This window comes from Malaclemys terrapin, chromosome 8 (genome assembly GCF_027887155.1).
Source record: "Malaclemys terrapin pileata isolate rMalTer1 chromosome 8, rMalTer1.hap1, whole genome shotgun sequence".
In the NCBI taxonomy this organism is placed as follows: Eukaryota; Metazoa; Chordata; order Testudines; family Emydidae; genus Malaclemys; species Malaclemys terrapin.
Window position 1 is genome coordinate 89,531,845 of NC_071512.1, and position 23,476 is coordinate 89,555,320.

Sequence of the window (23,476 nt, forward strand, 5' to 3'; positions counted from 1 at the left end):
GAAAAAGAGCCATCTATGGAGGCCTTCAGACTCTGAGAAGTATCATCCCCTGGGCTGAAGGAGGGAGCATCAGACATGGGTGCTGGAGGTCTGACCAACGTTCAATCTAAGCAGTACTAGGGAAGGGGTCCTGGTAAAGGACCGTAACAGGTGAGATTCTGGTACCTCCGCTATAAACAAGTCCTCTGAGAAAAGAAATCTTGAGGCCAATGATGTCCAAGAGAGACAGCTGGTATTGGGCCTGGCATTGTACTGGTGAGGCTTGTAGAAGAGCTTCTCTGATCTTGAAGCCCTGGTGTAAGGGAGATAATGGTCCTGTGGCATGCATTGGAGGCCTGTGCCTGGAAATGTCAGTTGGTAACAAGGAAGATAGGTCCTGTGCTGTCTTAAGACTTGTCCATATGCTGCTTGTTGTGCAGTACCAGTGGCTTGGTACCCAGACTCCGATGGAGCTTTAGTTGCACCCCTTGAGGTATGTGGGGTTTATGAGGTGACCTACCCTCTTAGGATAGGTCCACACTACCCACCCAATTCAGTGGGTAGAGATTGATCTTCTGGAATCAATTTATTGTGTCTCATCTGGACACAATAAATCAATCCCAGAAGCGCTCCCCTGTTGACTGCGGAACTCCTGCTCGCCGAGAGGAGGAAGCGCTGTCGACGGGGGAGCTTGCCTGCGCCGCGTGGACCCGCAGTAAGTAAACTTAGTTCGCTCTAAGAAACGTCAACTTCAGTTATGCTATTCTTGTAGCTGAAATTGCGTTTCCTAGATCAATCCCCCGCCCCAGTGTGGATCAGTCCTTAGATTCTCTGGAAGGAGAAAGAGTCTTCTTAGATGTCCTAGCCTTTGAAGGTGCTGCTGCTATGGGACAGTCCAGGAATTTGAGGTTGATGTACACAAGGGGAAAGTAGAGTCCACCTGAGCCTAGTGAGCATGCCAGTAGAAGGAGCTTCAGTCTAGCCTCTTTCTGAGACCTATCTTTAAACTCCATACAGACATTAGATGCAGATGGGTTATAGGTGCCTCTGAGGCAGGGAGAGCTTGAATTCCCAACACTACAAGGCAAAAACCAGTGGGCAGGTCTGTCAGGGCTTGAACCCTGGGTCTTTAACATAAACCAGAGTGGTAGAGGACTGAAGGGGAGAAGAGTAACCCTTTCCTAAACAAAACCATATAACATTAAAGAAATAAGGAAAAAATAAATGGAATACAAAGCAAGGCAGGAAGTGGAGAATCAATAGACAAGCAATTGCTTCATCAAGCCACAGGCAATAAAGAAGGAACTGAGTGATGTAGGGACATGCCTCATTTGGAGGCCTAGAGGTGCTGCTCTGCACAGGACTGAGAAAGCATGGATGCCTATACATCCTACATTAGAGCACCCATATGGACATATACTTGAAGAATGTATGTTTTCCCCTTACTGTGCTTCTGTTGCTAACTGATTTTACTAAAATGCTAAATGTTAGCATTTCTCAGTCTTCAAAGCTGGTACTCCATCAAAAGGAATGCGGGCAATTCACATGTGGCAGAGATATCAGTGTAGGCTCAGGGAGTTAAAATAATCATTTAGTATTGGTCCACTGTACAACTATAAGATCCAATATTCTAAAAATGAGAACTTGGATTCTGCAGCAAATTCCAAAACCTTGGAAAAACAGAGCCATACACAATGAACACTCAACTGGTTACATTTTAATAGTTAATTAAATCTGTTTTTGTTTTTATTTGAAGCTGCTGCAAAAAAAATCAGGAGCTGCTGATACTGATCACAGACCTATTGTACTTCTGACTGCATGGGGGTCATTAAAGGCTTGCTAGGCCACATCTCATTTATATTAGTTCCCAGCTGATGAAGGGGTATCCACCCACACCACACACTAAGATATGATCTAAGCTAATTTCAAAGTATTCTACATTTAAAAGTGAACATTTGCCAAAATGACCCCACTTGTCTGCTAGTGAAAAAGTGAACTTGGCACATGCTGACTTCTGAACAGCAACTAGGGCATCTGTGTTCAATTTTATAACAGGTAGAAGCATTTACTCATTGCACTGGTGAACAAATGTGAATTAGTAAATGGTAGTTTGTAAACCTTTTTTGTTACTTCCACTGTGTCTTCAGGCACCTGCACTTGAGTCACACACACACGATTCCAGAAAAATAGTGTAAAATTAATGTATGTAGTGTTTTTCCAAGTTTGTACCCACCACACTTGTTGGTTATCGGAGGACAGGATTTTCCTCATTGTTCAATGCTTTTTTAACCTACAAATGTTTTAATAAAAGCAGGATGGCTTTTTTCTTTTGTTCTGTACTTGCTAGCAAAATAAAGTACATTTAATTCAAATATGAAGGAAGTGTAATTTAATTAGAAGATGCAATATGAATGTCTGTTTTTTCTTGATTAATGGGATTATCAGCTTGTTTCACTCAACTAGAAAGAAAAGGCTAGGAGAACTCTTTGTATTGACATATACCTCTCTGTATTGACAAAATACTCAACACTTTTTTAAAAGTTACATTTCTACAAATTCTAAAAATGACACTGCATATCTAAATGGCAAGTTTCATTTTAAAACGTCTGTGGAAAAGTGACAATTTAAAAAACCAGACTCATAAAAATTACAAGCACTTGTGCTAGTTTTAGTTTCATTCCAATACCTACTCATTTAAACCAGTGAATTGTTCTGTCATTTCAGGACCTTCTTTAATACGTTAGCTTTTAGAGTTGTATAGCTGATGCACACCCTTGCATTTCATTATCCTGTTCCTGCTAATCTTCCATCACCATTCTAGAGAAGATAAAAGGTGAAAGTGTTTATATTTCAATGAAAATACACAATGAGAAAAATATATCTGAAAAGTACTTAATACTTTAGGTTCTCATTCAGGTCTATTACTTTTATCCCCAGTTAAGGTAAAATACATACTGTACTGAGGGGAAAAAAAGACTTAACTCAGAGCTGAAAGATAGGCTGGCTTAACAGTTTTCTTCACCACATTTACTAGTAAGAGATATGGATTTAAACTGTGATCCTGTTAAAGGAGGTGGATGAGGGGGAAAAAAGTCAACTCTAAATGAATGAGGTAATTTCATACATTCAATAGTGTAAATAAATACAAGTACAGTTTTACAGGAACATGAGCATAGGTTTAAGGGTTTTATTATCAAAGTCTTGTAAAACAATTTCAGAAACTGTACATCAACATGGCACAGACTGTAGCCCACTTTTGTTTTTACCTGCACAAAAGTAAAAGCTCTGAAACGTCTTTAACTAAGAAAACAGCTCGTCTAACTACTTTGCATAACATGGAATCACTGTGTGCATAAGATTACTATTGCAGTGACAGTAAACACATTTATTAGTTTATACAACTTGAGATCAAGTAAAAAGTACATTATCAAGTAGACTTGCTTTTAAAAGCATACAAAGGTCAATTTTAAAATGCACTACCTCTTTTTGCAACATGTTTAGCTCATGAACAAATATAAAATAAAAATAAAAAATTGGGTGATGAAAACTGCACAAAGCAACTTCTACTCATTGGGCACTGGACAAGTCAGGAGACTTTGCATTACTACATCAGAAAATTTGACCTCCCAGACCCAAGAAAAGAAGTTAGGAATTAAACTATACCTCTCTCCACTGCCTGAGATGGATTTTAAATTGACTGAGTAAAAAGCCATCAAAAAAGGTTAGTGCATTTTAACCTTGTCAAAATGAAACAAAACCCACCCACCCACCCCCAAAATAGCCACATGGCTAAAAAGATTATCTACTTATATCAGAATGCTTATTTCCAGATGTAACTATGAATATTAATTTTGTGTAGCCACACTTAAGACCCTTAAAAAGATCCATCATATGTTGTAAAATTTTCTTAGAACATTTAGGATGTTTCTGCCACAATTAACATGCAATCAGTGCATTCCCTATACTGCTCTATTACTGCAATGAATCAAACTCTAGAAACACTATCATAAGTGAGCCAATTTACTAAAAGGAGATCATACAACATAAACAACCCATGCCTGCTGTAGATGCATGCAGCTTTTCACTTTTGCTTGAAGCAGCACCAAGTTAGTAAGACCTACTTGGCTACTCAAACCAATTTGGCCATAGCAAGAATGGCAACCAAAGTACCTCTCACTATAAACCTTTTGATGTAAATTAATATCAGGAGCTTTACAACCATTTATAGATTAGAGCTGTATACATCTAGATTTAGGATTAACAAATACAGCATAAAAGAATCACACAGGAATGACACTGATGCATGTCTGCAGCTGCATTCACTGCAAAGGCAATATTCAGTCACTCATATCCATGTCTTCTTCATGATGATCATCCCCATTTACTTTGGATTCTCTTGCTGAATCTCCACTTCCCTTATCCACTGGTGATTCCTTTATTTTGGGGGAAGCAGAATCTGCTACTTTCTTTTCTTCCTTTTTCTCTTTCTCGCTGTCATATCCTTGTTCTTCTTCATCATAATCCCTTGTGACCTGCTTTGCCGAGATGAAAAAGTAAAAGTAAAACTTGCCTCAAGGTTCTTATGGGCTTAAGGTTAATACTACACCAAAGGCAGTGAAACTAAACAAGTTTTTAAACATACTTTTACGTCTTTGTCACTCTCTGATTTTCTTTCCCGATCCTTCTCTTTGTCTTTGCTTTTTTTCTTCTTGCTCGTTGACCGCTCTCTCTCATCTCTGCTTCTCTCTTTGTCTTTATCCTTCTTCTTTTCCTTTTTATGTCTAAGATGACAGTAAAGTACCTTGCTCAATCTTCGCACATTGCAAAAACTAAAGTTAAGACTTTACTGTAATTCCATCACACAGAACCAGCCCCTCATGCTAAAATCCTAGTTTAAACCAGAAGCCACCAAACTCACAAAACATCAGTTCGGCCAAGGTTAACTATTTCTTTAGAATACAGTCACATCCAGCCAACTCCCTATCGCAGCTCAAAGCAAGAGGGGGTGGTGAAAAGACAGTGTGGGGAATTTTCTAAACAGGACAAGGCAGGAAATTAAGTTTATTTTCAGAATACAACACACCCCTTTCACACATTTATTAGTGCCAGAACATCAATCATCAAAAATCAGGACTTCCCTCTCATGGAGAATTTACAGCAGAGTTCAAGAAATTCCTTGGTTGAAAAGGATAAAACTATACGCTCCACTGTAGCTCAAAGATTCCAGGCACCAGGACTCCCCAGATACCCCTTTGAAAATTAGAGCTACAGAGCAACTGAACTCAGAGGCCTGCTAGCACACTGACCTTCTTGGAGATGGGGACCGAGACAGTTTTCTTTTAGGGGACCTGGGCTTTTTAGGTGACCTTGTTCCACTCCTGCTTCTTCTGCGCCGTCGTTCTCTGTAGGCATTAAAAGGTAACAATTCAAAAACATCTCGAAGTCAGAAGTGTTTAAACTATAGAGTTTATATTAACTTAAATATATTTGTACTGGCACATATCTACAATCTAAAGGAGCATTGCTCTACAGACACACTCCTGCTTGTTTTTACCAAAAAGACACATTTACTGTTAGCAGCACTGCAAAGCCAATGCGGCTGTTGATATGCAGCACAAGCTGCCCTCTATTCTACTTCCACTATCATGAAATAAATGGTCATCTAAAATGGTGTAGCAGTCAGACAAAAACAGCTTGATTTTCAGCTATCATGTAGATTTTTCAATAAGAAAATGGTTTTGTTTCATAAACATCCATTTTAACAAGGAAGGAGCAGAAATCTATTTTCAGAGACCAACTAATACCTTCTTAAAACTTATTTGAGGCACTTCATTCCCCTCTTTGTAAGTCCAGGGACATCTCTCTCTCTCTCACACACACACGTTAATTTAAGAGGTGCTTTATTTGAAAGTACATTTTCTCCTATTATTCTTTTATATGTGGACAAAATAAATGCAGGTATGTTCCTGTAGTTTTCAAGCCGTCACAGTAAACAACCTCTGAATTGACATTTTCAAGAGTCCAGAAGCACTCTTTGAGTGTGTTAATTTAAGGTTGGTATTTTTTCCTTGTGTATGAGATTTACAGTAAAAAAACCCCAAACAAACAAACAAACAGATGTGCCTAGATCAATAAGGCGTTGCACAGATTTCTTTAAATGCTCCAGGTAAGACCGAGTCTCTGTTTCACTTTCCTTGAAGTGGGAGCTGCAGGTACTTTGATAAATGGGCTATGGTGGTCTTGTTGAAACAGCTCTTGTAAATCTCTGAAACCCTAGTTGAAGTGCTAATTCATAACCTATAGCAACACGCTGCAGCAAATTACTGATTTCTTCAGAGATGAAAGAGGATAATTGTCACAATGATATGACAAACCAGGTTAGAAACTTTTACACCAATACCACTATATTCTATCCTTGAAACTCAAGACTAAGAATAACCCAAGTTCTGGTACCTGCTTGTGCTTCTAGATCGTCTGGTTGTGCTGTAGCTTTTTGGTGGAGTTTTAGAACGTTTCTTTTCTTTCTCTTCCTTCTTTTTATCCCTTGAAAGGTAATGAAATGTTACATATTCAAAATCAGTCAGTTTTAGAGACAAATATTTGCATGTCACAAGAATAGGAAATAATACCAGATAATCACAACTCTCAAGACATTTTACAGCACAAATTGATTGTCTCTCTCCACTGTGAAACTTATTAGTGAGAAAGAGAAAGCAAAGAGGGACAATTACTGAAATAGCAGAACAGCTATTTTAATTGTTCCTGAGACATCCAAGAAGAAATTACCAAGCTTAGATGCTAAAAGTTACAACTTATTTTTAAATGTAATAATAATCCACAGCTCCCATTGAAACTAATGGGAGCTGCATGTTTTCAGCATCTATGAAAATGAGGCCACATTTAAGTGCCTAAATACATATTCAGAGATGTCTTAACTTTGGGCATCACTGCGGAACCCAAACCTACTCTTATAAAGATACTTCCTCAAAGACATGCAAAGTTAAATTATACAAAAATGCTATTTGTTTAAACCTTGTCAGTGCTATGCTTCAGTACCTAGCACTGTTAAAATCTCCAATTTGTGGCACAGTAATAAAAACTACTTGGTAGTATTTGATGACTGGTTATTTTCTTTAACAGAAGTTAAATTACATATATTTCAGAATTAACAACTGGATTTCTAGCTAATTTTAGAAGTCGTAAGAGGGAATTACTTGGTTTTGGATGCGCTCCTAGACCTTCTGCCTCTCTCTCTGGAATGAGATCTCCTCCTTCTTGGACTTTTAGATCGCCGCCTGCTTCTTGACTTTGAATGTGACCTCCTCCTTGATCTGCTTCTTGATCGTCTATCAAACAATGCGTTAGCCACAGGATTACAAAAATATATTTGACCTACACATACAGACTATTAGTTAAATGCTGTCAGTGCATACAGAAAAAATAAAGAAGATGGACCCCATAAAGTCATGCCCAGAAAGGCCACAACAGAAAAGCAAGTGCCACAAAGTACAGATGATGAGTGAGTGATGGAAACCTCTATCAGCTATGCAACATTATCTATTTTGGTATTCAAGTACACACTTATGGTGGCAGAAGAAAACTGATAGGGTGGCAAGGAAGTTTTGGAGGAATTATTTGAAATGGAGGAAGTGAATGCATGCCACATACTGATCAGCTGTAGGAGCAGCATAGAAGGCATGGTGATGAGAGCGAGGGGAAAAAATATTGGGTAAAGCATGTTGGTAGGCAGATCAGAGATGCAAGCAGCAGTTGAACACTGCAGATCTGAAGGTGGGAACAAGCTGAAACTTGATGTAGAAGATTTAGGGGACCCAGCTGAATAGTATGAAGACTGGAGGGACATAATTAGCATGACCTAACTGTGGTAAGAACTGAGAGGCCAGAGACATTGTATTGGAACACCTAAAATATCCTGGTTTTCCATTTAATCAGTCAAAACAGTCTAAAAAAACCCCCGAAGTATTTAAGACACTAGTATATGGAGTACAATTTGCTGTTTACCAGGAGCAAACAGCCCAGTGGAATATGCATTCAGTATAAGAAAGTGTTTTTGGAGTGAAGACAGAGTCAAATGAGTGTATAGATTAAATTTTTTTTTTAAACTAAAAGTGAATGTTTCTGAAAATATCCACTTTGAGATCATAGAATCTAGTCCCCTGCACTCATGGCAGAACTAAGTATTATCTAAGCCATTCCTGACCTGTCTAACCTGCTCTTAAAAAAAATCTCCAATGATGGAGATTCCACAACCTCCCTGGCAATTTATTCTGGCGCTTAAATACCCTGACAGTTAGGAAGTTTTTCCTAATGTCCAATCTAAACCTCCCTTGCTGCAATTTAAGCCCACTGCTTCTTGTCCTATCAATTTTTCTCCCTCCTCCTTGTAACCACCTTTTATATACTTGAAAACAGTTATGTCCCTTCTCAGTCTTCTCTTTTCCAGACTAAACAAACCCATTTTTTTCAATCTTCCCTCATAGGTCATGTTTTCTAGACCTTTAATCATTTTTGTTGCCCTTCTCTGGACTTTCTGCAATTTGTCCACATTTTTCCTGAAGTGTGGTGCCCAGAACTGGACACAATACTCCAGTTGAGGCCTAATCAGTGCGGAGTAGAGCAGAAGAATTACAGCTTGTATCTTGTTTACAACACTTCTGGTAATACATTGCAGAATGAGGTTTGGTTTTTTTTTTCTTCCCCGCAACAGTTACACTGTTCACTCATATTTAGCTTATAGTCCACTATGACCCCCAGATCATCGCTTTCCACAGTACTCCTTCCTAGGCAGTCATTTCCCTTTTGTATGTGTGCAACTGATTGTTCCTTCCTAAATGGAGTACTTTGCATTTGTCCTCATTGAATTTCATCCTATTTACTTCAGACCATTTCTCCAGTTTGTCCAGATCATTTTGAATTTTAATTCTAGCCTCCAAAGCACTTGCAGCCCCTCCCAGCTTGGTATCATCCCCAAACTTTATAAGTGTACTCTCTATGCCATTATCTAAATCACTGATGAAGATATTGAATAGAACCAGACCCAGTACTGATCCCTGTGGGCCCCACTTGTTATGCCCATCCAACAATGACTGTGAACCACTGATAACTACTTTCTGGGAACGGTTTTTGCATCCACCTTATAGTAGCTTCATCTAGGTTGCATTTCCCTAGTTTATTTATGAGACGGTCATGTGAGACAGTATCAAATATGTACGTGTCATTGTTGAATCAGAAGCTGGCAGCAGTGGCACCAGCACATATAATTTGTGTGTGTCTGATTTTGAAAACATGGTCAACCTTAAAGAGAACGCTGCAGAAATCTAGATGTGTGATTACCAGAGCATAGATTATACAACTAAGGATGAAAAATGAAAGGACAGATTTAAAGAAGTACAAATTGACATTACTTTGCAGTATAAACGACACAGTGGTAGGATGAGTAAAAACATCAAGATTGGCCAAACGATAGAATAGGTTATTTGTTGACAGCAATGAAGAGGGAAGGGTTTGGGATTGGGGAAGATTAATGCAATCAATTTTTAAGTTGCATTGACTAGAGGTAAAATAACTTGGAATTAGATTATAAACATCATGTAATAGTGTGGCAGGAGCAGCACCCCTATGGGGACCTTTCAAGTGCCCTAACTTGGGTCTCCCAGGCAGAGAAATGAGTCCCCCCTTCTGGTGACACTGTAGTAGGGCTCTGGCCCACAAATTAATTGTCCCATCAGTCTTATCCCACTGGGGGAGGGGGAGAGGAGCAGGTGGAGAGGCACTGAGACCCAAAACAGTTCCAAATCAAAAAGCAAACCCAAGTCAATTGTGGCCCATCCCCCAGTCTTCCAGTGGGGCACCCTGCCCTTCCCTTCAGGCCTGTCTCCCAGTCTCTTACACTGGTCTACAATTTTTGAGAAGTCAGTTGCTTCAGAGATAAAATGTGCTATTTATTATGTATTTTGATGCGCTGAATTCAAATATGACAATTAAAACAACTGATTGGCTACTGTTTCTAAGATATTTAAGTTTTTACATTTTATGTCTATGTATATTGTGTAGATAGTAGGGTTTTAATCAAATTGTAAACCTAGGTCTTTTCATGTGTTTATGGTTGCTTTACATGATAATATTTCACCTGTCCTGTTTATGTAACACTTTAAAAATCAGCAAGAGGGTTATATAAATAAGATTTATTATGAAACAAAAGGCAAAAAACTATTCTGTACATAGTTTAGCCCTATTCAGTGTCTACTAGGCGCTTCTTGGCTTGTCTCTTGTATTCATTAAATGGAGCATCTCTTGTCACTGTCCAGCAATAGTCTGGAAGCATTGATGGGCTCCATTTGCCCTGATAGCGTTTCTCCACTGTTGCAATGTCCTGGTGAAATCGCTCGCCGTGCTCATCGCTCACTGCTCCGCAGTTCAGTGGAAAAAAATCTAGACGAGAGTGCAAAAAATGTATCTTTAGTGACATGTTGCAACCAAGGCTTTTGTATGCCTTGAGGAGGTTTTCCACCAACAACCTGTAGTTGTCTGCCTTCTTGTTTCCAAGAAAATTTATTGCCACTAACTGGAAGGCTTTCCATGCCGTCTTTTCCTTGCCACGCAGTGCATGGTCAAATGCATCATCTCGAAGAAGTTCACGAATCTGAGGACCAACAAAGACACCTTCCTTTATCTTAGCTTCACTTAACCTTGGAAATTTTCCATGGAGGTACTTGAAAGCTGCTTGTGTTTTGTCAATGGCCTTGACAAAGTTCTTCATCAGACCCAGCTTGATGTGTAAGGGTAGTAACAAAATCTTCCTTGATTCAACAAGTGGATGCTGAACACTTTTCCTCCCAGGCTCCAATGACTGTCGGAGTGGCCAATCTTTCTTGATGGATTGGGAATCTCTTGCACGACTATCCCATTCACAGAGAAAACAGCAGTACTTTGTGTATCCAGTTTGCAGACCAAGCAAGAGAGCAACAACCTTCAAATCGCCACAAAGCTGCCACTGATGTTGGTCATAGTTTATGCACCTCAAAAGTTGTTTTATGTTGTCATAGGTTTCCTTCATATGGACTGCATGACCAACTGGAATTGATGGCAAAACATTGCCATTATGCAGTAAAACAGCTTTAAGACTCGTCTTCGATGAATCAATGAACAGTCTCCACTCATCTGGATCGTGAACGATGTTGAGGGCTGCCATCACACCATCGATGTTGTTGCAGGCTTCAAGATCACCTTCCATGAAGAAGAAGGAGACAAGATCCTTTTGACGGTCACGGAACATGGAAACCCTAACATCACCTGCCAGGAGCTTGCACTGCTGTAGTCTGGAGCCCAACAGCTCTGCCTTACTCCTGGGTAGTTCCAAATCCCTGACAAGGTCATTCAGTTCACCTTGTGTTATAAGGTGTGGTTCAGAGGAGGAGGATGGGAGAAAGTGTGGGTCCTGTGACACTGATGGTTCAGGACCAGAAGTTTCAGCCTCTTCCTCGTCTGACTCAAGTGAGAAGGATTCTGGTGCATCAGGAACCGGCAGTCCTTCTCTGCGAGGTACTGGGCGTATAGCTGATGGAATGTTTGGATAATGCACAGCCCACTTTTTCTTCTTTGACACACCTTTCCCAACTGGAGGCACCATGCAGAAATAACAATTGCTGGTTTGATCTGTTGGCTCTCTCCAAATCATTGGCACTGCAAAAGGCATAGATTGCCTTTTCCTGTTCAACCACTGGCGAAGATTTGTTGCACAAGTGTTGCAGCATATGTGTGGGGCCCACTTCTTGTCCTGATCTCCAATTTTGCAGCCAAAATAAAGGTGATAGGCTTTCTTAACCATAGTGGTTATACTGCGCTTTTGTAATGCAAAAGTCACTTCACCACAAACATAGCAGAAGTTATCTGCACTGTTCACACAAGTACGAGGCATCTCTGCTCACTTTGGCTAAACAGAAATGTGTCCCTTTGCAAAATCAAACACTGACAAATAAGAGAGCACGACACTGTATGATTTCTGGTATAGGGCAATTTGTTCAGCAGAGTGATGTAAGCTTCGTTATGATTGCATCATCCATGACTTCTAGGAATAACATGATGTAATTCATATCATGTATGACGCAATGCCAGCTTCAGATTGCATCATTCATTGTTTTCCCTAAAAAGCAAGTACTGTCCAAACCCAGTCATAGATTTAGTCATAGATCCAGTCAAAGATGTATTTTAGTCATTTCTGGTTTAAATTGAGATCCCTTCCCTTTATAACTCACTTATCCTCCGCCATTCCCAAGTCAAGGGTCGTATATACTGACCCAATAGCATTTCTTGAAAACTAGAGCCAATCAACAATTTTAAGCATCATTTTCATTCTCAGTGACCCAGAATTAGTAAAGTTTGACTACATTTAATTCAGAAGCATTTTGGCTGTAGAGCAGTGTTACTCATGCATTGCCTGTTTCTGAGGTTAAATGCTCCTCCAGTTAGCAGACCTGTCCTTCCACAGCTCTTCAGGCTGAGAGGCAGAGCTCCATCCTTCTTGCTGACCAGCCAGGCTCTGTCCTTTTATTCCTCCTCCAGGCTTGGCACTGGGTGCAGATATAGTGCAAGGTAGCTAGCTGAGCCCATAGGCTCTCCTTAACTCTTTCTCTGCTGGTGTGGGCCTTTCTATCCCATCCCACCTCATACACCCCGATACCCTTTTGGGTACCTCCCCCCCACCAGCTCTCCCCTCTCCCAAGAAAAACAATCAGAATTTGGGTGATGTGCTGGATGTGGAAGGAGAAGGGCTTGAGAGATAGATACCATCTCATAATTTGGGGCTGGGTATCTTTCATGGCGTGGAGCCAATGTAGCAGGGCATGGTTGCTAACTAAAGTGAAATTATTGCCAAGAAGGTAGCAGAACAGCGAGTCCATGGTCCACTTCACTGACTACGTCTCTTTCTTGATTATGGAATAGGCTCTCTCTATTGGGAAGAATTTCCAGTAAGAAGCCAGTAATAAACTGTTGGTGGTATCATGCCAGCCTTAGGAAACTGTGTACCTGTTCATTTGAGGTTGGTGAGAGGCATGTCTGTAGGGTCTGGACCTTATCCACAAGGGTTCCACCTTGCCCTTCCCCAGTGTGTACTGGATGTAGGACATCTCATTTTTGCCAGATGGCATTTAGTAGGGTTTGAAGTGAGGCCAGCCACCCTCAGGGACAGGAGCACAGCAGTTACATGTTTCAGATGGTTTTCACAAGTCTGACTACAGATTACAATAGCTCAAGGTATGCAGCAGCATGTTATGGGGCTGGAGGACCTGGTCCATTAACCTTCTGAACATGGCTGCGGGCTCATGGAATCCAAAAAGCAAATCCAGAATTGAAAAGAAGCCAAAAGAGGAAGCAAGGCTGTTTTTAAACCAGGTCTCAGGCATGAGGGTAATGTACTCCACCTCATCTAGCCAATCAAGAATTAGTCAACACATGGGTATGGGGTTGTGGACTTTCTTGGACTCAGTGTTCTGGTTCAGTCTAGATGTGATGGGCGATCAGATGAGTTTATCTGGGCTGCATAGAAAAAACAGTGGAGTAGAAGGCAGTGACCAACTGGTGGGGCTGGACCCTCTGTTCTGGATTGTCATTACTCCTGATTTTGATCATCCCAGCCCTCAAGACTGCAGTGGCTTGTGGGACTAATTTGGTCTCCAGCGGGTAGGGGACTATGAACAAGGCTTTCCATAGCTTTAAAAGATTCATGGGGTAAACTGTGAATTTGTGTCTGTCTGGTTGCTGGATTTTAAAATTCACAGGCTCCACTTGTATCACCTCATAAGGCCCCTGACAGCAGCTTTGATTCCACACTGGAAATAACACCTGGAGGTGGATCCCTTTATGACTAGATGCTTCCTGCTTGATCTGGGCACCTAGGAGATTCTTGCTGGCAAATGAGCCTAGAACTTCAGGCTTCTCTTGTACCACAATGTCAGCTTGGGGTGACCATTCTCCCCACATTTTCTGAATGAGATGCAGAATCCCTCATGCTGGTCTCCCACATAATAGTTCAAATGCTGGGAAGCTGGTGGAAGATTGTGGAACTTTACATGGTCCCAGAGGCAGATATCCATAGCTACGAACCTTCTCAGCATATTCTTTAGCAACCTGTTAAAGTGTTCCATTAGCCCACCTCTGTGGGGACAGTGGATAGACATTCAGAGGGTCTTCATTTTCACAACTGGACATACTTGCTTCATTGTCTGGGCAACGAGGTTTGTACTCAAGTCCATTATAATTTCCCATGGAACCCAACCCAGGCAAAGATCTTCAAAAGTTCAGAAGCAGCTACTCTAGCATTCATGGAGCACACAAGTATGGAGTTCAGGATACCAGGTGGCACAGTCTACAAGCACCAGAATTTACTGGTAGCTTGCAGCGCACTTACCGGGGCCAACTATGTTCATTCCAATACATTCAAAGGGTATGCTAATGAGTGGCAGGGGAACCACTGTCCAGAGTGCTGTTAGCTGGCACAGGAAGCACAAAAGTTGGGGAAGTCCATATACACTGCAAGCACACACACACACACACAAGGCTAGAATTCGAGCCAGTGTTTTTTCCATCCCATGGTGCCCATGAAGGGTCTGGTGTGGGCCAGCCCTATGAGCTCCCTCTGGTAGGATCTGGGCACCAGAAGCTGGGTTCTGATTTCCTTGGTCTGGTAGTCTCTCAAGATGAAATAGGTGGTTGGCCTTCTCTCAAAATGAGGAAAGCTTCATCTTGTCAAGGTTCTACCAATTCCTCACTGACAACCATCACTTGGGTATAGGGTCAGCTCAGCATGTCATCAGCTTTCCGCTCTTCAATGAGGTTGAAAATTCTGTTATGATCTCAAACTCTGGGGAAGGAAGGGTCTCCAAGTTGGGATCATATTGGACCTTGCTCTGTTTGGCTGTTGCTAATTTGGGTGGAAGTCTTCTCCAGGAGCAGGAACATCTCCCACACCAGATTGACTGGGGTGTGTGGAATTGGGGAGACATTGCTCAGAAAAAGGTCCCAAAGATTCCTTCATCAGATCCCTGAACTATTCCCAATCTCAGCCATTAATAACTGGATAGGCAAGGGATGGGCCAATCATTATGCTCCCCCACAGTTAGATTAACTTGGACACGAGGGTATGGTTTCATGTCCCTGTGTACATATTGTAGAAGGAGAGTTCCCCAGGGTGATCCAGGATTTGGGACCACCAAGCTCAACATCAGGATTGAGAATATGCCGAGTCCAAAAGACTCACCATTTCTGTCCCACTCCCCCCCTTATGGGGGTGATCAACTTCATAAGGCTTTGATCTTCAAGCATGGACTCCCACTATCCAGATATGTCAAAGCTGCAATCTTGGGACCAATGCCCAGGACAAACATACCAAAACGCAAACGTTTTGGGCTTTGTTGCTGTGATCAGCGCCACCTGCAATCCCTGAAAAGTCCCCTCTGAGTGGGGTCCCCCTACTTCAGTTTCCATGGTGGTTCCCTTCTTAAGGCCAGGCAGGCTGGTGGTTTCTTGAACTGGGACCCAGGTCAACAGCTCCAGACCTTTGGTCCAGGCTATCCAAGGTCCCTGCAACACACAGGACCTCACCTCATGAGTCCTGGTGAGGGGTCAGCAGGGTGGAACCCCTGCCAAGACGTCAGCCTCTGTGGCCAGCTCTCTCATTTGCCTATGCTCATCCCTTGGCTCCAGCAGGCCCATAGCAGATCATCATCATGGGGATCTTGGTTGTCAGATAATACTTCATGAGGCAAAGGGTGTCAGTTATTGCCTCAGGTTGATGCTGTCGGATCCAGTCTTTTCCCTCGGGGGAGAGAGTGGAGAGGGGGAGTATCTGGGTGAATGGTGAGTAAAATTATCTCTACCACCTGGGCTCATGTCTTCATCTCAGGTCTGAGCCATCTCCAACACAAATCTCATAGCTTTTGGGCAACTGGAGGGAGCCCTGCTCTCAGAGGATACTAGTCAGAACATCTCTTCTGAGACATCAAGAGCATTGTGGATGGCCACTCTTACATGTGCATAAGCTCAGGCAGTAAAAGTGTCTAAAGTACATAAGCCATTTGCACTCTCCAATTTAAGTACAGGGCAAGCAAATCTGCCTGCTGTTCAAGGGGTCAACGAGCTGCTGTGACTACCTGTTCAAAGATTTTGAGGAACGCATTGGTGTCACTATTAGGCCCTACTTTGTTCCTGACAGGAACAGGGTCTGCCACTGGGTCTAGGCTTGCTGGTACCACTGTAGTGGCTGGCTGAATTATGGTTACCAATTGTTGTACCAGCTGCTGCTGTTGGGCTGCTAGATCGCAGGATTAACTGCTCCTGCTGGTTGGCCATTTGCGGGAAGAGTTGCTGTTGAGCATTCTGCTCAGCCATTCACTTCAGCAGCTAATCCATATGCATCCAGCTATGGGGGCTGGTGGCATTTGTTTAGGGTCCCTCCTTTTTTAAGGTTTGACCAGCTCCCTTCCACAGAAAGAAGGTCGTTGCCTGCATTCTTCATCAAATCCATATAGCATGGAGAGAGCAGCACCCTCTTGGGGACCTTCTAGGCACCATAACACAGCCACAGGTCTTAGGAGAGGGGCGGGGAGGGGGGAGGAAGTCTCCACCTCCGTGTCCATTGTCACAGGGTCCAGCCCACCACCGAATTGTCCTTTCTGTCTTACCCCCCTGCGCTCCAAGGGGTATAAGGAAAGCACTCAGACGCCAAAAGTGCCCAAACAAAAAGAAAGCCCAACTCAATACTGGGCATCCCCCAGACATCCAGTGGGCACCCCATCCTTCCCTTCAGACTTATCTCCCAGTCTCTTACTTGTGTGCTGCTCGCTCCTGGGGTCTAACTGCTCCTCTCCAGCGACTGCTCCATCTAGCAGGCCTGTCCTGCTACAGCTCTGCAGGCAAAGCTCCCTTCAGGTTGAGCTCTGTCCCTCCTTCCTGACCAACCAGCCCGCAACTGAGCTAGGTTCTCTCCTTTTATTTGCTCTCCAGGGTTGGCACTGGCTAAAAGGTATAGCAGGGTGGGGCTAGACGAGACCACAGGCTCTCCTTAACCCTTTTTCTGCTGGTGTGGGGCATCTGCCCCACCACATAGGGTGAGAAAAAAAATGTTTCAGTAGAGCACTCCTAAGGCTACGAGCAACTTGCCAGTGCACCTCTTGGTGCTGTAAAGTACAGGACTATCTGTGCTACAATATCACTTTCCAATCCATGTTCCCAAGCTCTCTACATGAGCAGGGCTTCACCCACTTTCATACTCTGCACTGGTCCTGGTGGTCAACTTAGCTCCACTAAGAAGATTTGCTTTTTTCTCTATTTATACCTAACAGCTGGCATTGCCAAGCTTAACATTTTAAACAGATTTTTGAAGGAACTGTGTAAGGCACTTATTTCTGTTAATATTTATGAAAAATCTAACCTGTGCCTAGAAGTAGAAGGAGTTCTCCGCCTTCTTGATCGTGATCGTGATCTTGAATGCCTTCGTTTTTCATCTTTTTTATCTGAAATTAAGAAGGGGAAACATTAGGGTACAAGGGCAAAAGTGGTATCTATCTTTAAGGAGACCCATAAAAGGAAGTAAGTGTGTGTCTGCACCCTCTTCAGACATCATAAAGAAGCAAAAGAAAGCCTGAAAAGTTGTTTTTTTGGTGGTGGTGGTTTTTTTTGTTTTGTTTTAAATATTAGAAATTCAAGTCTGGTCTAGCGTGTTCTTGGAAGATGCTGTGGAGAACTAGTAGACTATGACATATCATGCAACTTGATTTAGAGGGGAAGTGATTTTTATTCATACTAGTGAAAACTTTTGTTCACATCTGCTCAAGTCAAGCATTTAGCTGTGGGAAGAAAAACTTGTTATGTTAAAGTTTTCGCATTCTCACCCCTTCACTTAAGGGCTGAGAAACCCAACGCACTGCTTTGGATCCTTAAAAGAGAGTCCTAGAACAGAAGTCAAGATGACTAGAGTTAACATTTCTGATCAACGGAGCTTCTCTCAAGTTCCCTTCTCTCCCAAAATACATTTAAAGCATTCAAACTTCTTTAACCCATTGTAAAGCAAAAAAGAAAAAAGGACACGACCACATTCTTTCACCTTTGCAGATCACATTTCAGGTTTTTTGTGTGTCAATTTAGAATTTGAAAATGAATTGGCCCACTTCTCCCCAAAACAGAATTTTTATCCCAAATTATGACAAATGGCCTCCTCTCCTTTTTTTGCTACTTCCTAATCTGGTCACATAAACACTAGCAATCACTGAGAATAGCACACTTTACTGACAACCATGTGATCAGACCACCTGATATTTTCAATAAAAAACTTGAAGCAGAAGTGGCTATAGCAACTTTTCTAGAATTCATTCTGGGGGTGATTTAGGCATTTCATCATCTTCAATCAAATGCACTTTGATAAATGATGTGTCTCATTCACTAATTCATTCTCCAGAGCACTCTTCCAGCATTTACATAATATAGAATAATAATTGTGTGGTCTAACTGAGCTCCAGGAGAATCATTCAGACACTTTGAAGGCTCTTCTGCAGTGAGAGAGACACTTTGCAATTAAAAATTAACCCATTAATGAAATAAGGAAGTATGAAAACTATGTTTTAAGGTTTATAAGCCCTTTTTAGTGGCTATATTGCCAAAATTGTGTTTAACCAAATATTTAAAAGTAGTTCAATTACCTGGCTCTATGGCTGCAGAAATCAGTGATTGTGCTTCTCTTACTCTTTTCATAGCTTCCTCTATTTCTTTACTGGAGGTATCCGATTTCAGACTTGGTGAGACAAGACCTGCAGCTACATGGTTCAACCTGGAACAAGCCATTAAGTGAAGTGAAAATGAAATTTCAGATTCAAAAAAATTGACTTTTTAAAAAAAATACTGGCCTAGACTGGGCAGACTGCAACTTGCCCGGAAGTAAAGGGCAGGCGTTGGTGAACTCCTCTTGGATTAGCCCAAGAAGGAGATTGCAGCTCTGAGTCAAACTCCCTCCTGGTCTCGCCACTGCTTGGGGGAGTCACATGTACTGGTTCGACTACCCGATGAAGTGTATGCTGGTGTAACTACATTGCTCCTTCCCCTACTCACAGGGGTGGGCAGGGAAGAAACGGAGAGAGGATGGATGGACATCACATGTAGCAAGCTCCACAAAGCTGCTCTGTGCTGGAAGCGGTGATGCAGGGTACCAGAACATGGGACAGCTTACATCCACTTATTCCCTTGGCCCAGTGTACCACTATGCAGCCCACAAGTAGTAAGGGGTCCATTTATTGTCTTGTATAGATACCGGTTGCCAATGTTACCTCTCAAATATTTTTGAAAAGGCAGAAATTTTTATTCTGATCAGCTGAAAGGATAAATCCTTAGAGGAAAAAGTAAACTAATTTGACCTCTAGAACACAGAATTCCATTTTAACTTCTTGTTTTTAGAAGTCAACTTGTACACTAACAGACTTGCTCGTAGCTAATGTTTTAAAAGGATTAAAGTGACTGCACCACAAGTTTCTTTACATAAAGGGCATGGAGTAATGAAAAACCTGAATTCCTGTCGCTACCAAATTAGGAGAGAAACAGTCTTGGATGCCTAGTGCTAGGGTGAACCATCTTTCCCCCCCTCCCCTCACCCCAGGTGGTTTCCACAGGAAGCCAGTTTCCTCCAGTCTTTATTTGGCCAGGTGTGGGAAATGGGTCAGTACTGAGTGACATGAGACATTACCCTCAAGATTAAGTACTGAAAGCTATCACTTGCACTTACTTTGGATCCACTGTGCTCATAAGTTTTAGTAGCTGATCGGCCGCAAGAGACTGTGAAGAGACATTTTAAAACATGTTGAAAAGCATAAAATTTGCTTTAACACATTAACAGGTTAACCACCATGCCTGAATGCACATGGGTTGTAGCTAAAAACAAGAGCACAAAGTGCTTACAGTTGAGAAATACTAAAGGGTTAATCAGCCAAAGTGCCTGCATTGTTTTTAATCCTTGTTTTTGTGAAATCTGTTGACTGCCCCATCCCAGAAGGTGAACTGTTTTTCAGTCAAGAGCGTGTGAATCTAAATGCTCTCCTTTCAATATATGCCAGTCAATAGCATCTTTCCAGAAAAGGAATAAGGCACTTTCTTTGTTGACCATTCGTAGTGTTTACAATTTATCTTCTAATTGTCTTAGGCAGAGGGCTCGCCCACCCACCTGTCCATTCAGCATGCCTGTTTTTACATTTGCAGTACAATACTCACAATCCTCCAAGCAGGAGCACTAACAAAGTGTCTTTTTTCCTATAGATTTTCTCTAACCCACCCATAAATTTAAACTTTCCTGCTCTTACTTAAGAATATCCAGAAGATACTACAGTCAAACCTGTACATAAGTCCACTTGCTACCTACTATCACTTGATAGCACAAATGGTGTATTAACAACCAGCAAATCTCCTCCATAATAACTCACTAGTTCATAGGTGGCCACTTGCAGAACTATCCAACTTGTGTTGTAATCAACCTGCTAAGCGGCCAGAAAGGACAGCTACTTAAAAATGAAAGATTTTTCCAGTGTTTAGTTAAATTGTTTAAATATTTTATGTTAAATTGCTTATTTTAGTTACAAGACAAAGTGCCCAGCCAATGCAGAAGCGAAGCTTGTCCAAATGGTCTGTTTCTTATGCTGCATTAAAAGGACACTTGCTATAATGGCCAAGAAACGTGGAGTCTGCATGATGACCATTACTTAAGTGGTTCAGGTACTAACAGAATATTATTGTAACTGTTTCACTCTGATTTAAGACAACAGTGTCTAAGAAATCCTACGGTGTATTATAAAAAAAAAATAAGATGGAGAGATTATTTCTAAGTCTATGGATTTAAAAAGCTGTCTAATCTTTGCTTGGGATGTTTAGCACTGAACATGTTTGTAGTGGTCTATCAACTCAATGCTTTTTTCAAACTATATTTTACATATGATTTTAGCATCTGATCTCTCAAAATCTGATAGAGTTGTATATATGACCTTACTACGGGGGGGAATTCTGTGCCACTGTGCAATGCAGAATTTTGCAGAAATTAATGTTGTGCGCGCATAATTTCTTCCCCCCCCCCACAGAAATGGGGTGTAGTGCTGCTGGCCACCACTAAGGGCCGCTGAACCCAGCGGAGCCCACCTTGCCCATAGAAAACAAGGCCGAGGGGAAGGTGAGAGAGCTAGAGGGTTCCTGGCAGCTGCAGCTCCCTGCATGCCCTGAGGGAAGGAGAGGGCAGAGTGCAGGAAACTCCACAGAAGTCTGAGACTGAGTTTCAGGCTGTTTCTTCCTCTGGATCCCTGCGCTCTAGGAGGGCAGGGGGGCGAATGTCTGGGCTGGGGGGGGCGCTGCTGGGCTCTGGGAGGGAAGAGGTTTGGGTGCATTGGCAGGGGGGGCAAAGAAACAGGAATCAGGTTGTCATAGTAGTTTCTTTAACCTTCTACTCCTGGGGCAATTTGTGTGTCTCTGTATTGTTACAGACATACTTGCTGACAGATATTTTGAAATAAAATTACCAAAATAATTGAAAATGGCATTATTATAAAGTGTTTTGACAAATAAAATTTGCAGAATTTTAAAATATTTTGTGCAGAATTTTTAATTTTTTGGCACAGAATTCCCCCAGGAGTCTGACTTACACCACTTGAATACTGGTGTTCCAAGTTTTCAGTTGGAATCAACCACTGGGTTTTAGAGACAGTAATTCTTTAGTATACATTATCTCAAGTGACAGGATTAAATTAGAAAAGAAGCAAGATTGCAAAAGGATTTTTAAGGTGTATTATCAAACTGCTAGGCCCATAAACAAATGCACTATATCGTATGAAAGATGGGATTAATTTCTACAAATTATTGGACCTTAAAACTACGCCAAATGTTGGTCCCTTGCTATAGCAGTATTTTTTTTTTAGTACTGGTTCAGGAATAAACATAGCAAGTCCTGGACCTTCAATTGGTCAATTAATATACTGGTGGATCACAATCTACTGATCACAGTCTAAAAGTCTGCCAGAGATGGGAAAAGAATAAAAAGTCACTTATATACCTGAGAGTTTAAGTTTGCTCCAGGAAGCCCAAGAGCAGCTAGGGCAGGATCAAGAGCAGGAGCTCCCAAAGCAGCTAAAGGAACAGCACCAATCTATAACACAGATGATAATTAAAAAACAGGCATTGGCACAGTACAATCCCTTTAACACTACCACATCACCTCCTAATTTAAACTCAATTTAGCAATGATGTACATTAATATACCCTTTGGCAAAAATGCCAGTAAGAGCACTTCACCTCTTTTATTTGTGTATTTGCAAACCGAAGCACATAGAAGTTTATACTACAGGAATTCTAGGAGGTGAGGAAGATTCCCTCCCATCCACCCCTGGCCCAAGGAAGTGGGAGGCAAACAACCAACCAAAAAGACTTTCCCACTATATTCCACACAAACAACTTAAAAGGACAGTCTTTTCCAAAAAAGTGACTAAAAATATCACTGTATGGTTCTGTGTTTATTGCCTCACTTTCTATAGCAAATATGCTCAGATTACAATTAAAAAGGCAATTTTAACAGCCAGATTACAAACTCTACCAGGATTCTTTCCGTCCCATTCATCATGCCTAATAAAAGGTTCTGAAGGTGATATTATACCTTCAGAAATACCTGTGCAAACTGACTGATCAGATGTAAGCCATTAGAATTTAGTAAACAACTGCAGATGCTGCAAAGGAAGGAACAGAATCCATTTCACTATTTTAGTTGCAGTGGGTCTGCAATGCTAGCCAAAGTAAAAGGCAGTTTTAAAAATACACAACCCTTTCCCCACATTCTCACTGAAGTGAGCAATTATGACCGAATACAGATTTGCACAGTAAGTATGTACCTTCCCTCCCCCTTTAAAGGCATACAAGGAATACTCAAACAGATTCTATGAAAACAATAATGGAATTCTGAAACATGCCTACTGAAGTTATATACCCAACTCCCACTGAAAAGCAATGGAAGCCGGGCACCTAACTCCTTTAGATGCTTTTGAAAATCCATACCAGCCATTATAGTTTCTGAGAAAGCCTAAATAATCATACAAGAAAATCTATTAACTAAATTCCAAAATAAAGCGCATTTCAGAGTGGCACAATTAAAGTTAAGAATCTGTGTACAATATACACATTTTCAAGAATGTACACAAACCATTTTAAAAGAAACTAACCCTTCAAACAATAACTGTATTTAAAGCCAGTTCTGGACCAAGTTATTTAATGCTTTTAATATAAAGAGATAGAACTGAGAACTTGCCCCAACAGAATAAGATAAGATCTTCTGAATAATTTAATCTCAAACTCTTCTTTCCCGTGGTTAGGAGTCATTAAAGAAATTATAGAGGCTACCAGAAGCACTAATTAAATTTCTGAGCATGCTTGTAAAAACCCAGTCTCCCCACTAACAACCTGCCACCGTTATACC

General features: G+C 41.5%; 1 protein-coding gene across 3 annotated transcripts in view; it reads right to left on the minus strand.

The window, feature by feature from the left end:
• Positions 1–2,442: 2,442 nt before the first annotated feature.
• The window catches only part of SRSF11 (serine and arginine rich splicing factor 11), a 36,080-nt gene continuing 15,046 nt past the window's right edge, over positions 2,443–23,476 (minus strand). The window contains exons 4-12 of one of the 3 annotated variants that reach the window (XM_054036384.1): positions 22,067–22,159; positions 19,766–19,815; positions 18,693–18,820; positions 17,429–17,510; positions 7,194–7,325; positions 6,433–6,522; positions 5,286–5,381; positions 4,622–4,760; positions 2,443–2,796 (exon numbers count right to left, since the gene is read on the minus strand). In XM_054036384.1, the coding sequence (XP_053892359.1) occupies positions 2,764–2,796; positions 4,622–4,760; positions 5,286–5,381; positions 6,433–6,522; positions 7,194–7,325; positions 17,429–17,510; positions 18,693–18,820; positions 19,766–19,815; positions 22,067–22,159 (843 nt within the window). In that variant the 3' untranslated portion in view covers positions 2,443–2,763. Of the gene's footprint in view, positions 2,797–3,152; positions 4,515–4,621; positions 4,761–5,285; positions 5,382–6,432; positions 6,523–7,193; positions 7,326–17,428; positions 17,511–18,692; positions 18,821–19,765; positions 19,816–22,066; positions 22,160–23,476 lie in introns of those variants that run through there. The other 2 variants (XM_054036383.1, XM_054036382.1) reach the window with 2 other exon arrangements.